This window comes from Agrilus planipennis, unplaced genomic scaffold (genome assembly GCF_000699045.2).
Source record: "Agrilus planipennis isolate EAB-ADULT unplaced genomic scaffold, Apla_2.0 scaffold314, whole genome shotgun sequence".
NCBI lineage: Eukaryota > Metazoa > Arthropoda > Insecta > Coleoptera > Buprestidae > Agrilus > Agrilus planipennis.
The window spans coordinates 66,121-81,101 of NW_020440655.1; the positions used below are offsets into that span (position 1 = coordinate 66,121).

Consider the following 14,981-nt stretch of genomic DNA (forward strand, 5'->3'; position numbering starts at 1 on the left):
ACGTCGCTGTCAGTGTTGCATTGAAGCGAATGGCGGACAATTTAAACCTTTTTTAAAAAAGGTACGCTTTTCTTTTTCACTTTTAACTTTTTTTTACAAGGTGGAAGTGCATTCGGCTTCTTCCCGGTAGGTACTTGTTACATCCACACTAGATCAGCTGAGCGACGTTAGTCGCCTAGATCCAGGCCCGTAATGAAACAAATTGTACGTTCAAATTTACAAAGGCAATTTGCGTGTTCAATTGTCACTGGATTGAAAAATTGTATAACACTTTTTTGTTGTATTTTGTGTCAGGAAGCCATGGTTGCTTTTTAATTATTATAAATGGGACACCCTGTATATGCTTTGGCTTAAGCATCACTTCCGTTTCCTTAAAATTGTGAGGATTTTACAGCAGAATCTCGAAGAAGACTAAGAACTTAAGCTCCGACATATTATAGGCCATTATTTAGACTTAAAGCTAAGTATAAAAAATATCTTTTTCCCATATTCCAATCATAAGAGCGCAGAGGAAAGATTAAGCAAAAGCTAAACGATAAAATATGACATATAAGTTCGTACAAAGTTTATCGACAGAATCATATTTATCAAAAGCTGGTGACACGCTTGAAGTGGGGAATCGGCGTAACTTCTTCGCGTTAGAGCAACAGATTACCGCTGTCGTTCCCTCAGGATAAATGTGACAGGTTGTAAAACACTTTGCGATTTTGAAGCGAAAATGGATTTTGACTCAATTTCATTCTACCGATAGGAAATGTCATTCAGTTCGGGGTTTCCAATGTTCGGCTGCTGCATGTCGTGAAACATTATCCGTATTTTTATTACCACGAGGCAAACCGATCGATAGCATATTAGTGCTTAAAATGACTGGGAAAGATTTTCAGTAAAATCAGACGTGCAATGTACAATATCGACAGATACAGATCTACAAAGAGTATCTTTACTTTTATGTTAAACATTATAAACTTGATACAAACTAAAACCACTTCAAGTCGTCTATGACGCTATTATAATGAAAAAATAATACCAATACAAGAATAATTTCCCCAGATAGTTGGTTATTTTTCGTATTAATCGGTTGGTAACACATAATTTGTATGTTTTTAAAGCTGTAATTATTTATAGCAGCGAAAAAGAAAAATAAATATTTTAAGAATGCCCTGTCTTTAAAAAGTAAAAAATGTCTGTTCAACTACGACTGTGTCAAGGAAATAATTTTATAAGGGTTCCTTTTTTCCTTTTGAGATATTGAACCCGAAATGTAAGCGAGAATGGTCACAGCAATTATGGCTAAATGTCCCTAACCTCCCAATTTCGTACAGATTCATTCATCATCATAAGCTCGTCAGTCCTAAGACTGGTTGGACACGTACGTCCACTCTTTCCTATCCTGAGCTAAAGTTCGTATTTCCCTAAAACTAGAACAGCCCACATCCTTAACTATTTGCGAACAGTAATCTAATCTAGGTCTACCTCTACCCCTCCTAACTCCTGTTTCTGCCTCTAATATGTCTCTGGCTAGACCTTCATGCCTAAGAAGGTGTCCTACCAACCTATGTCGCCTATTTCTTATTCACTTCCGTAGAGTCCTCTGTTCTCCTATTCTTTCAAGTACCTCTTCATTTCTAACCTTCTCTATCCACGGTATCTTCATCATTCGCCTGTAACGCCACATTTCGAACACTTCTAACCTTTTCTTTTCGGCAGAGCCCACCGTACATGTTTCGCAATTGTACAGCGTTGCGTTCCAAACATACACCGTTCTAAATTAATCGTTCGCGAGCATAGAAGTTAGTTAGTTTTATTGAAGGCGACTCGATCTTTTACTATCCTCTGCTTTATATCCCTACTACTCCATCCGTTCTGACCTATCTAACTTCTTAGATACCAAAAATCAGACAATTCTTCTAATTTTTCGTCTCCTATCTTTGTATTTGCTTTTTACCTACTTTTTCTTCCCTTGCATACCAGTATTTTTGTTTTGCATTTATTTATTTCCATACAGTACTGTTTTGTCAATACCGCTTGGTAGATGCTAATTCTGCTATATCATCTGCACATCTAACCATACTAATCTTTAGCCCCTGTATATCTATCCCTACAGTTGTACTGTCTTATTAATTTTGATCGTGTCTTCAATGTAAAAAGTAGCGGTGACAGTGTGCATCTCTGTCTGATCCCCTTCCCAATATTTACTTCTGTACATTGCAGCCCCAGCTTAATAACTGCCTGTAGCTCTTTATACAAACTAAGTATCATTCTTTTATCTCTGTAACTCATCCCTACATTTTTAAGTATATTTANTATATTTTTAAGTATATTTAACATTTTGTTCCATTTAACATCGTCAAAAGCTTTCTGTAAATCTACAAATCCTATGTTATTCATTAACAATAAACAAAAATATCTTTTTTGAAAAAGTTTTATTGAAATTATTTCGTTATTCTACTCTTTTCCATGTTCTAAATTTTTCAATTTCTCACTTTGTTGTTTCGTTTTCAAACTATTGAACGGCGACAAACGGCAACTGAAACTCAAATGCAAACGAACATTAATTCCTAGGAAGTAAACACCATCAAGCGATTACATGCGGATCGTTTGCCAATCGGAAGACTCATTAATTGGCAAATTAAACCTCTGCCCAAACCGCAATAATAATAATTTACATACCGTGTTACATTTGCTTTCGTAATTATATTCGCCGTGAAGGTCCAGTGTTTATAATTGCCATAATGGTGTCAGAGTTCACAGGAAACCATTCAGCGTCCATGGGACACATAATTTAACCTGTTAAATGCAGGGAATTGGACAAAATTGGCGCTGATTAATCCATCAAAAAATCGACGCATTAAAACGACGTTATAAAAAATCAATTTTGTGTGATGTGCGAAATCACCTATTCAACGTTTACTGACATGAACTCAAACTCAAATCAACGTAATCTGATTTTTATTTTCGAATGATTTGGTTACCTACAATGAACGCATAAAAATGAATATTACGAAACCAAGCGTTGAATTTTTAGGGTTATTGTCAAACGCATTTCATACCTTCGATTAGAAAAAATATGGACAATGTCTAAAAATGAACAATACCTATATAATTATATAATGGGGTGGTAGTTCCCGGTATATATATAGGATGTCCCAGTTATAACAATTAATATTTATACCACAGATCCCTACGGACATTTGGAACATAAAATGTTATAACAATTTTGACTTTTGAAACAAAATAAAAAATTATACAATTATAACAGTTTTGATGCCGGCCCTGCACAATCGCAAATTAATTACGATTGCCAGCTGATCGTAGAAAAATTCACCTTCAGTAGGTCGGANTGAGAATCTGCCCATAGAATGGCAGGATTTCGAGAAATACATTGAAAATAATCAATCTTTTCAATGGTTCTTTCGAAAAAGAATGGACTCGAAATAAAAAACACGCCTGGTATTAAGAAGAAAAACCAACTGATCATTTAGACAAGGAGTTTAATCTAATCTAAAAAATGCTAAAACACCTAGAAACTTTCTAAATTTCAAAACCAAACAAAAAAATTAGCATCGGAGGGAATTTAAGATTGAGCAATATTAATTACTTGTTCATAGAAGTACAACTTAAGCATTTGTAAGAACAGTCAATTAATGGTAACTTACGGCATTAGCAATGGTGTACAGCATGTCGACGTATAATTTATCCCGTTCACTGTTGGAAATGCTATAATCTATGGGTGCAATCCCGAGGTCGATATCTTGTGGTGGTGCTTCTGAGGTAGCGCTTTCGGCTATCCTCAATGCTGCCTGTCGCTGATTTTCTTGGCGCCATGCTAAAGCTGTGAAACTTTCAAAGTAAGATCCGTCCGTCTCTTGCACCCTGTAAAAAAGACAAAACTAAATGATAAATGCTATCAATACGATGGAGGATGCTGCTAGATAATTTAATTTAATATCTGCTAGTTACTTGCAAGGAGGAGTTAGCTTTAAATGAAATGGAAGCGGTATTGACAAAACAGTATTGTATGAAAATAGAAATACTGGTATGCAAGGAAAAAAGTATGTAAAGATAGGAGACGAAAGATTAGAAAAAGTGGCTGATTTTAGGTATCTAGGAAGTCAGATAAGTCAGGACGGAAGGAGTAGTAGGGATATAAAGCATAGGATAGCGTAAGGTCGAGTTACCTTCAATAAAAGAAAGTCACCTCTATGCTCGCGAACGATTAATTTAGAAATTTGAAAAAGATTGTTAAAGGTGTATGCTTGGAGCGTGGCGCTGTACGGGTGCGAAACATGGACAGTGGGCGCGGCGGAAAAAAGGTTAGAAGCGTTCGAAATGTGGTGTTACCAGCGAATGATCAGGATACCATGGATAGAGACAGTTAAAAATAAAGAAGTATTAGAAAGAATAGGAGAACAGAAGACTGTACGGAAGTCAATAAAGAATAGTCGAAATAGGTTATTAGGACACCTTCTCAGGCATGAAATTCTGGTCAGAGATATATTACAAGCAGAAACAGGAGTTAAGAGGAGTAGAGGTAGACTTAGATTAGATCACTGTTCGTAAATAGTTAAGAATGTGGGATGTTCTAATTTTAAGGAAATGCGAAGATTAGCTCAGGATAGGAAGGAGTGGAGGTGTGTGTCCACCCAGTCTTGGAGCTGACGACCTTATGATGATGAGTTACTTCATATCATTAAGCGATAATTTACCTACCGGGACCACTTATAGTGCATATAATAATAAATTTCGATTGTTTAGAGTTAATTTAGCATAGTTTAAGCGGAAGTCAATGGTGCAATTGTCTGGTATCTTCTGTTATACATATGATAAGTAACTTACCCGGATTGTACTTGGTGGTCTATATCTGGCCACGATAGCCTCCGGCAGCAAAAGGATGGAGGTTTCTCCGGTGTGGCTCTCGGTGAACGTGGCTGTCTAAATGATCCCGGTCTTCGGATCGGTGGCGTAGGTGTGAGTGCTTCTAGAGTGCTGCGACGACGATTCTGAACCAGAGGACTAGCTCCGGGGGCTGGTAATACTTTGGGGAAGCCGGGCGTGACACCTCCATCTCCTGAGCTACTACGAGACCCTGGCCCAGTTCTCGATTCCGTCGATGATGTCGAGTCAGCTTTATTCAAAGAGAATCTGAAACAAAGCGAAAAGAATTTGATATATTGAGATATTTAGGGATAAACCTCTTTTTCCGTTTTGAATTGCAAAATACTTAGTAGCTACCTTTTCTTAATTCAAACGTGCTATAAAAATTTTATTTCCGTTATACTGGGTCACCGAAAATTGTACAGCAAGTGCTTCCTAAATTATATCTCTGGCATTTTATGTACCGATATCACTGTCAGCTTTAAACTGGACGCCTTCGCGGCATGTCCGTTTATGAAAGTCATTCCCTAAGTGTTTTGGAAGACATTTTTGTGGTTATTTTGACAATTATTTCCCTTTTAGATTCTGAATATGTACAGCCTTCCAACTTCCATGGAATCAAACACGATCATCAAAATAAACTTATTATATTGAAATGTTCGTCAATGAGAAAGAAGGGAATACATATCTGTTCAATAATTTAATAAAAACAAATTAAATACCTAAAACCTAAGTACTTGTATGTGTGTGTGTGTGTGTGTATGCAATAGCAGCTAAAAAACTATAAGAAACAATTTTAATTTAATAAAAATAATTCGAAGTGGTCTGTATTCTGTCGAAATTGCCAGACGCGGATCGCGATTTCGATCTTTTTGGATCTCATCAGCTCGTCGCATTTCTATTCGATTAAGCTAACGTGCCTATCATGTTGAGGTTGGTTACGCCGGGATTCGTTTCAGAAAGTAGATATCCACACAAGTGGACCTTGTTGGAGCATACGTAATCCTAAAATGTAGCATCGTGCTACAGATGGCGTTTACTGCGCCATTTGTAGTATTTTCTAAATTTTAATTTAACTTATAGGATATAAAGTATCGTTTCACAAAAATACATGCAAGTGAGATAGACTAAATGGACAATAAAATCAAGGATATATTTAAGAACTTCAAACAAAATAGAAGAAACCATTAAATATGATAAATAATAAAATTCCTCTGTTTATCACAAGATAAGAATAACGGTTTCTATCCAACCACTAAAAAATTAAAGGGAATTAAATGCTGGAAATGTGTCTCGGGAAGGTAGTAAATATTATGAGGGTGTTTCAACGTGTGACAACCCAAATATTATTTCGTATTTCAGGTTTACTCAAGGAGACATTAAATAAAACGTGAAAGGTAACGATTCAATAAAATACCCCTTACACGGAGGGTAGGTGATATTCTTACCGTGTGACACATGACAAGTTAATAAAACGAATTTCATTTGGCATTCTGTTTATTAAGGACGTCGTATTTCTGCCGTTATCTCTTTTTAATTGAATACGAAAGATGGGAAATCAACAGGAAATTCTTATCGTCATTTTCGCCCGAAATGTTTTCTGTCGGATCGTTTTCATTGTTTTCGCAATTAGTAGGCGTCGACCTCGTATAATTTTAGACCTTTAATTATTATACCCCAACAAGGGCAGCAAAAACTCCTAAGTTTAAAAACAAACGACTGCCGTTTTATGAAGGAAAGTTTCAAAAATTAGCTGGGGTAAAGTTTTAATAATGAAAGTTGGTAATTTTTATTAAGGTGCAGGGAGAATTTTCAAATATATAGGTGGTCCAGACCATTTTCCCAATGTTCTCTTTGATTGTGTGTGAAAATTTATTTATTTCTGACATGGGTTTGCTTATTAAGTAGAAGAAGATTGTCACTACAATCTCCGCATATTCTGCGTGTAATTACATTGTTTTTTAAATGATATTTTTACACTCAACTTATTTTTCTACCTTATGGTAATAACACTAACTTTGTTAATCGAATAGTAACTACGGAGTGTAGGTTACCTGTCTGTGTACCAGCTGTTGAGAAGGTAACGAATAGGTATGAGTGTTTCGTCACTTGACGCTTACGATAACGAAGGGCGATAAAATAAACTGACAACTGTTTGTAGTCATTGACAGCTCCTCAACTGGGGTATTTTTTCACCCCTGCGTTGTGGCGCTATTACTGCCCCCAGATTTACCTTTCAAATATTCCGGATTACTGATCAGTCATAGTGTATAAATAGAATTATTATCCAGAAGTTTAAGAATTAGTGTACCTTCTAAAGAAGCGACAAAGTGACGAAACGATCGTCAAGGTTATAAAAGTTTGTGGAAGTTTTAAAAGACTGTTTTATTTATACGTTTATTATTTTATGCCGGAAACTCGTAGTTTCACGTCAAAAGACGTAAAAATATGATGCATGTCTCTCTACGAATATAGGCACGTAAATCAATTATTAGTAAGTGAAAAGCAAATTGAAGTTGAAAAGGTTGCACTGGGAACATCGATAACAAAATAACTCTTTCCGACTTTCCGTCTATTGAAAACGGATGCGAGGCAAAATATGGAACTTTTTAGCTAGATATTTATATACACGTATACCTAATAACAGTTAAGAAGCTTATTGTTAGTCCAATGTTTGGTATTAGTTTCGTTCGCATCGCTTAAAGGTTTATTTAATGTATTGAATGGGAGAAACAGTTGAAGCATCAACTCATTTCAATTCAACATATTTTTTAAATCTTCTTTAACTCGTTATTTTTGGATTTGGTGTTATTAAGTGGCATTTTCAGAAGTCGTTTCCAGGAAATGTATCTATATCAATACCTAAGTATTGTTATAAAAAAAATATTTCTTAATTAGTGACGCAGTTGCTATGCTTTTTTTTATGAATAATTTGCCAGGTAGCTTTTGTACGACGAGTGGAATGTTTTTAGAGTATATACTTCTGTAGAGGTAATTCAGAATGTTATGGGCTGTGACCTTGAGTTGCGCAATGACACATTCTCCTTCCGTTCGTAGATTTCTCCATTTCTATATCTTAAAGGTAATAGCCGTTTGTGTACTAGGGTGAATAGTTAAGTAGAGGCAATGATTTTGAAATGTACGTAANGAGAAGGTAACGAATAGGTATGAGTGTTTCGTCACTTGACGCTTACGATAACGAAGGGCGATAAAATAAACTGACAACTGTTTGTAGTCATTGACAGCTCCTCAACTGGGGTATTTTTTCACCCCTGCGTTGTGGCGCTATTACTGCCCCCAGATTTACCTTTCAAATATTCCGGATTACTGATCAGTCATAGTGTATAAATAGAATTATTATCCAGAAGTTTAAGAATTAGTGTACCTTCTAAAGAAGCGACAAAGTGACGAAACGATCGTCAAGGTTATAAAAGTTTGTGGAAGTTTTAAAAGACTGTTTTATTTATACGTTTATTATTTTATGCCGGAAACTCGTAGTTTCACGTCAAAAGACGTAAAAATATGATGCATGTCTCTCTACGAATATAGGCACGTAAATCAATTATTAGTAAGTGAAAAGCAAATTGAAGTTGAAAAGGTTGCACTGGGAACATCGATAACAAAATAACTCTTTCCGACTTTCCGTCTATTGAAAACGGATGCGAGGCAAAATATGGAACTTTTTAGCTAGATATTTATATACACGTATACCTAATAACAGTTAAGAAGCTTATTGTTAGTCCAATGTTTGGTATTAGTTTCGTTCGCATCGCTTAAAGGTTTATTTAATGTATTGAATGGGAGAAACAGTTGAAGCATCAACTCATTTCAATTCAACATATTTTTTAAATCTTCTTTAACTCGTTATTTTTGGATTTGGTGTTATTAAGTGGCATTTTCAGAAGTCGTTTCCAGGAAATGTATCTATATCAATACCTAAGTATTGTTATAAAAAAAATATTTCTTAATTAGTGACGCAGTTGCTATGCTTTTTTTTATGAATAATTTGCCAGGTAGCTTTTGTACGACGAGTGGAATGTTTTTAGAGTATATACTTCTGTAGAGGTAATTCAGAATGTTATGGGCTGTGACCTTGAGTTGCGCAATGACACATTCTCCTTCCGTTCGTAGATTTCTCCATTTCTATATCTTAAAGGTAATAGCCGTTTGTGTACTAGGGTGAATAGTTAAGTAGAGGCAATGATTTTGAAATGTACGTAATGTTTGAAAGCAACATGGTCCGCCGCTTGCGCATTTCGCGGCCCATGAGATTTAGAAATACCTCTACGTACTACGGCTTTCCACCATAAAGTGCATTTTATGAATGAAACTAAATTATCTTTAGAATACCAGTTAAAAAGTGTATCAAGCGTTTCAATATTTATTGAGTTTCTAAGTATATGTAGTGTTCACTTCAGTGTTGTAGCTAGTACATAGACTTTGAGTCTTCAAACATCCGATCGTTCTAATGGAAAAACTTATCGCAGCTCTAAGAAAACAGGAAATTACATGATGCGGTTTACAGGATGAAAGAAAGCTCGATTAAAAGTTGCTTTTTAAAGGGAACACAAACACGAAGCGAATGAGCAAATGTTTACCGAAAACTTATCTTACAGCTTTGGAGAGTGTGAGTAGTTGAATAGCTATCAACAACGAAAACAACGGCTTACGTTATAACAGGTGCAACATAATGCGTAAAAGCAAAACACAACAAAGTCGTTACCTACAATGAATTTTTAAACATTTTACTAACTTTCTGGTTAGTATTTTGTTCAATAAGACTTGAAATGTTTTTCCTTTTACTCACAAGGGATAATTGGTGGCTGGAACAACTAGAGACGGGCCAGGTACCCGGTTTGGATCCAGTACCTGGTGAATCTTTAGAAATAAACAACTTTTTTTTTAATAAATCTAAACATTAAACTTATGACATACGAGATCTGTTCAAAAAGTATCGTGAAATGTGAACTTCCGCGGATTATGTATCTATATTCGATTTTCGATTTTTTTGTGGCGTTTTGTTGGTACTCATGTCTTTCACGTATACTGACAAGGAAGGTCATGGTGAATGTTCAGTTAATATAGGGTTGTTCGGAAAGTCATTTCGTTTTTTCCCGACAGAGGATTTGTATTCTTTTGCACCCAACTTCACGTTTAAGCCGTATAATTTTATAATGCTTTGAGAGCTCATATAGCAAGGCTTGTGTGTGAAAAATTCCAATTAATTCTACGCAGTAGTTTTTGGTTGGTGCCCTTTTAAATATGGAGAGCGATAAGCAGCATTTTCGACATATCTTACTGTTTTACTACAGAAAGGGTAAAAATGCTGTTCAAGCCAGAAAGAAATTGACTGATGTGTATGGAGAAGGTGTGTTGACAGTACGCCAGTGCCAGAACTGGTTCGCTAAATTTCGATCCGGCAATTTTGATGTCGAAGATGCACCACGTTCGGGAAGGCCGGTTGAAGCTGATAAAGACGCGATAAAGGCATTAGTTGATGTGAACCGGCGAATAACAACACGTGAGATCGGATTGAGGTTAAATTTATCAAATTCAACAGTTTATGACCACTTGAAAGGCCTGGGATTATCCTCGAAGCTCGATGTATGGGTTCCCCATGTTCTCACAGAGAGAAATCTGTGTCGCCGCATTGACGTCTGCGATTCGCTTCTCAAACGTCACGAAAATGATCCGTTTTTGAAGCGCATCATCACTGGGGACGAAAAATGGGTTGTATACAACAACGTCAAACGCAAGAGGTCATGGAGCAAAAAAGATGAACCGGCTCAAACCATTTCCAAAGCCGATATTCACCAAAAAAAGGTGATGCTGTCTGTTTGGTGGGATTTTAAAGGAATCGTTTTTTTTGAGCTTGGGTTTATGGTTATGACGTGGAAACCAAAGCTCAATCGTCCCGATAGAAGCTCCTGCACGAGCCAAGACCGAAATAAGCGCGCCAAGTTAGGTCGAAAGTGAAGGTATTGCTTAGAGTTTTATTCGATTGCAGGAACGTGGTGCATCACGAGTTCTTGCTACAGGTCAATAAGGAATAATACCTGCAAGTTATGAGCAATTTACGCGAAACAATCCGCCAGAAATGCCTGGATTTGTGAAAGAACAAAAATTAGCTTTTGTACAATAATAACGCCCCTGTTCGCTGCTTGTGTGTATATGTTTAGCCAAAAACAACACACTAATAGTGATCCCCCTGTGACTTTTTCTTGTTCCTGAAACTGAAGAGGCCCATGAAAGGACGATGCTACGCTACCATTGAGGAGATAAAGACGGCATCGAAGGAGCAACTGCTTCGAGGATTGGAAAAAACGTTGGCACAAGTGTATAATATCTGGTGGAGATTAATTTGAAGGGGACAAAATATTCATGAATAAATAATTTTTTAAAAAATACAAAATTCGCGATACTTTTAAAACAGACCTCCTATATTTTGTATCATCAAATCGTAATGATATGGTATATTGTTCAACTGCATTCATTGCTGTCTAAAGTCGCTTTTTCTATTTTTCTGGAATGAGTCTTAGGATGCTGTTAGGGTAAAGGTCTAGATGATGGCCCCACCCCTTTCGGGGGTGGGGTTGGGGGTGATCGAAAGAGGAGGTCTCCCCCACCACTGTACCATAAAAAGTTCGTGGCGATCTCACCCCCATAAAAAGTTATAGGGGTTTAAAGTTAATAAACATGTCAATTTTTATACATTTCTAGGCATGTAAATATTTATATAGTCATTCTTAAACAATATTCAAAGGTAAAACTAATGAAAAATACATAAAAATATTGAGAAAGTTATATAAAACATTATTTAAATATCTTTATCAATAGGGTAGGTTAGGTTAGGTTAGGTTATCGGGTTTTGTTCAAGTGACCACCCTCTTTCGATCCCCCACCTCGACCCGTTTGAAAATATTTTTTTTATTGAATTTTATTTGAGTTATAGTATATGAAAATTGTCAAAATAATCAACTTTCAACCCCCATAACTTTTATGGGGGTGAGGCCGCTGCAAATTATTTATGGGGTTTTACTCAGGTGATCACCCTCTTTCGATCCCCCCTACCCTCTTTCGATCCCTCTGCCCTCACCCCCTTCTAACCACCATAACTTTTTATGGAGGTGAGACCGCCACGAACTTTTTATGGTACAATGGTGGGGGAGACCTCCCCTTTCGATACCACCTGCCCCCACCCCCTTGGATGGTGGGGGCCATCATCTAGACATTTACCGCTGTTGGATATATCCGAATGGTGAAGGATTTGTGGATTTTCGACATCACAAAGAAAGCCTTTAATGAAGATATGTGTGATTTTGGTTTCCTCTGTTTGTTGTTGTCAGGTGTATTTCATCTTAAGTCAGTCAGTCATTGTTAATTAATTATTGTAAAATTATATTAACTCAAGAAGAATATTCGTTCGTTGGGTTAAGTTGACTGAGAGAAAGTCTTATGGAGAAGCCTCCGGTAAACAAGCAAGTAGAACAGACAACATTGTCATAACTCCAGCTTTCCGCTCAATTTCTTTTGGGTAAAAACATCAAACATCTATTTATAATCCTTCACAGCTGCTACATTGTGTTCTATATATGTATATTTTCTTTTGTTTTTCAGCTCATGTAAGATAAAATGCTACTAAAAAGGACTTTATTGATCAATACGACATGGGTTTGAGGCAGCAAATATGAGAACCATATAGTTCTAAGACGTTAAGTGTTGAAAATTGGAGCACCTAATGCTCCATAAACTTAGTTAAAATTAAGCTGACAAGTTTGAAGTCGATATCCTATTAGGAATGAGGCTTCAGCTATTAGAAATTTTAGAGGAAGGATTAACTTATATATTGACCCGATTACTGTCGCAAACTTTTATCTACCCTACGTGTTCTCTATGAAATAGGGAACAATGTTGCATACTGCACTTTTAACGCTCTGATGTAGAACACCATTAATAGTTTATCAAGAATAAAAGGGAGGAAGTGACAAAATATAATAGTTTATAATGTCAAATTCCATGTAGAATTTGTGTAGAACAGTGGATCACATAAGTCTGCTTAACGTCTTCAATGTCGCTTTGTCACAAACTAGTACGCGCGGGAGTCATATTTAAAATAACCAAGGAGTTTTAGATAATAAGATATATACTGGTGGATTATCAAAGAGTATGAGAACAAAGAATGCTAAAGATGTCAATAAAGAAAAGGAAAGATGATAGGACTGCTTCTGATACATGAGGAAACTTTCGCAAATAGTTAAGGAGATGGAATGTGGCATATTCCAGGTATTAAGAAGATTAGCTCAGGGTAGAAAAGAGCGTGTCCAGCCAGTTTTCGGATTGATGGCCTTATTATAATGATTTGTATATTATTATGGTATACCTTGATATCTTTGTTACTTTGGTTTCCTTTACAATTTGACTCCTTTATCTTAAAGGTTTGCCGACTCCACCCATTATGGCGGATTTTCTCAAAGTTATAATGTAATCAAATGGAAAAGTTCTTGGTTATTGAATTTCACCATCGTAGACAGTTTCGACAAAATATAGACCCACTCTACCCGCTATCTTATGGTGTTTACCAAATGGCGTTCGTCTATCTTCGTCTAAGTTTTTCTGGGGTTTCCTTGGATCACCTAGGCAAATGTTGGGGCAGCAGCATTCTACAGGTATTCTTTCATTCTCTTCTGTCTTCATTTTGTCCGTTTCATCTTTCTCACCTGAGCCACCACCCACCCATTCCCACGATTCCTAAAAGGAGGGTCTTCCGCCGTACCTTCCGGCTTAGTCCGGAGAGACTGCTCGCCTACTAGCATTACTGGCTGATGGAAATGAAACACCCGAAAGTTAAGTTCAGTGCCTTGATCAAATAAGATCGAAATCGCGATCCGCGCCTAATGATTTCGATAAAGTATGGACCACCAAGAACTTTTTATTCTGTTTGATTGCGAGCCTACCACGTAGCCCCTTATTGAGTTTTTTTGAATTCCACTAAATGTAGCAAGGTACTACTACAGATGGCCTTTATCCTATCGTTTGTAGTAATTCATAATAATTTAAAGTAATAGACGAAAATGGGTTACTGTATCTTCAGAAGTTTGTTCTGGCTTTTATACTATTATTATTGTAGTAAGATACACATTTTCAGTTCAATGACATCGCCTTACTAATTTGACTCAATTATTTAATTTATTATTCTTGCTTTATATTGGACAATGCATTGTGGTCCTTTATAATTCATAACATGTTTCAATTTCTACTTCACACGTTGCTGTGGTGTGGTCCAACGGTCTAGACTTCTAAATCATGACTTAGCATTCGGGAGGGCATCAGTTTGATTACGATAAAACGGTAGACTAGTAATGTTTCTTAGATAATCCTTCACATCTCTTTTGTCTTCATTTCGTCTACTTCATCTTTTTCAGCCCATTTCCAGGACTTCTAAAAGAGACCGACTACAATTTTCTGTCTAGGGATTGAACAGTACAGGTAGATACTAGTACTCACTCGATACTTTCTTTTCGATATCAAGTACATTCGGTATCTGTTCTTTTGAATCAAATAATGAGTGAAAGTTTCGATAAAAGTACTCGTTTTCTTTTTTAATAAACATTCATGGACGCATTCTTAATATTTTCACAACTGCCAGTTTTGAACATTCCATTTAATTGTTGCATCTTACAGGGCAGCACTTAAATAATTGTCATCAGTATAGAGGTAGTTCTAAGAACACGAAATTCTTCTTTAATATCAAAATACAAATACAAGTATATACAGTTGCTATTCGATACTGAGAAGATATCAATACCTCCCTTCGATACGGCAATCAAGCAAGAGAATCGATGCCTACACAGTATCGTTTCATTTCTACATCCCTCGTACACTGCGGCTTTGCACTAGATGTTGACTGAAGAGACTACCCACTCACAAACATATTATATACGTTTGCTAAGCTTTTAGCTGCTGATTACCTGTGTTAATGTAGATATTCATTTATTAATATTTGTTAAATTTTTAGTAGGTATTTACTTTTCAATTACGGTTTCTAAAACGAGAAAAATGGTTATTCAAATTTTAATATATCCACAAGCGTTGCATGTACCGTAATA

The 14,981-nt window shown here is 36.3% G+C and overlaps 1 protein-coding gene across 1 annotated transcript in view; it reads right to left on the bottom strand.

Annotated features, from left to right (window-relative positions):
• Positions 1 to 14,981, bottom strand: part of LOC108741410 (BAI1-associated protein 3) — a 172,984-nt gene that overhangs the window by 47,847 nt on the left and 110,156 nt on the right. The window contains exons 4-5 of the mRNA XM_025979785.1: positions 4,837 to 5,142; positions 3,657 to 3,873 (exon numbers count right to left, since the gene is read on the bottom strand). Of these exons, the coding sequence (XP_025835570.1) occupies positions 3,657 to 3,873; positions 4,837 to 5,142 (523 nt within the window). The remainder of the gene's footprint in view (positions 1 to 3,656; positions 3,874 to 4,836; positions 5,143 to 14,981) is intronic.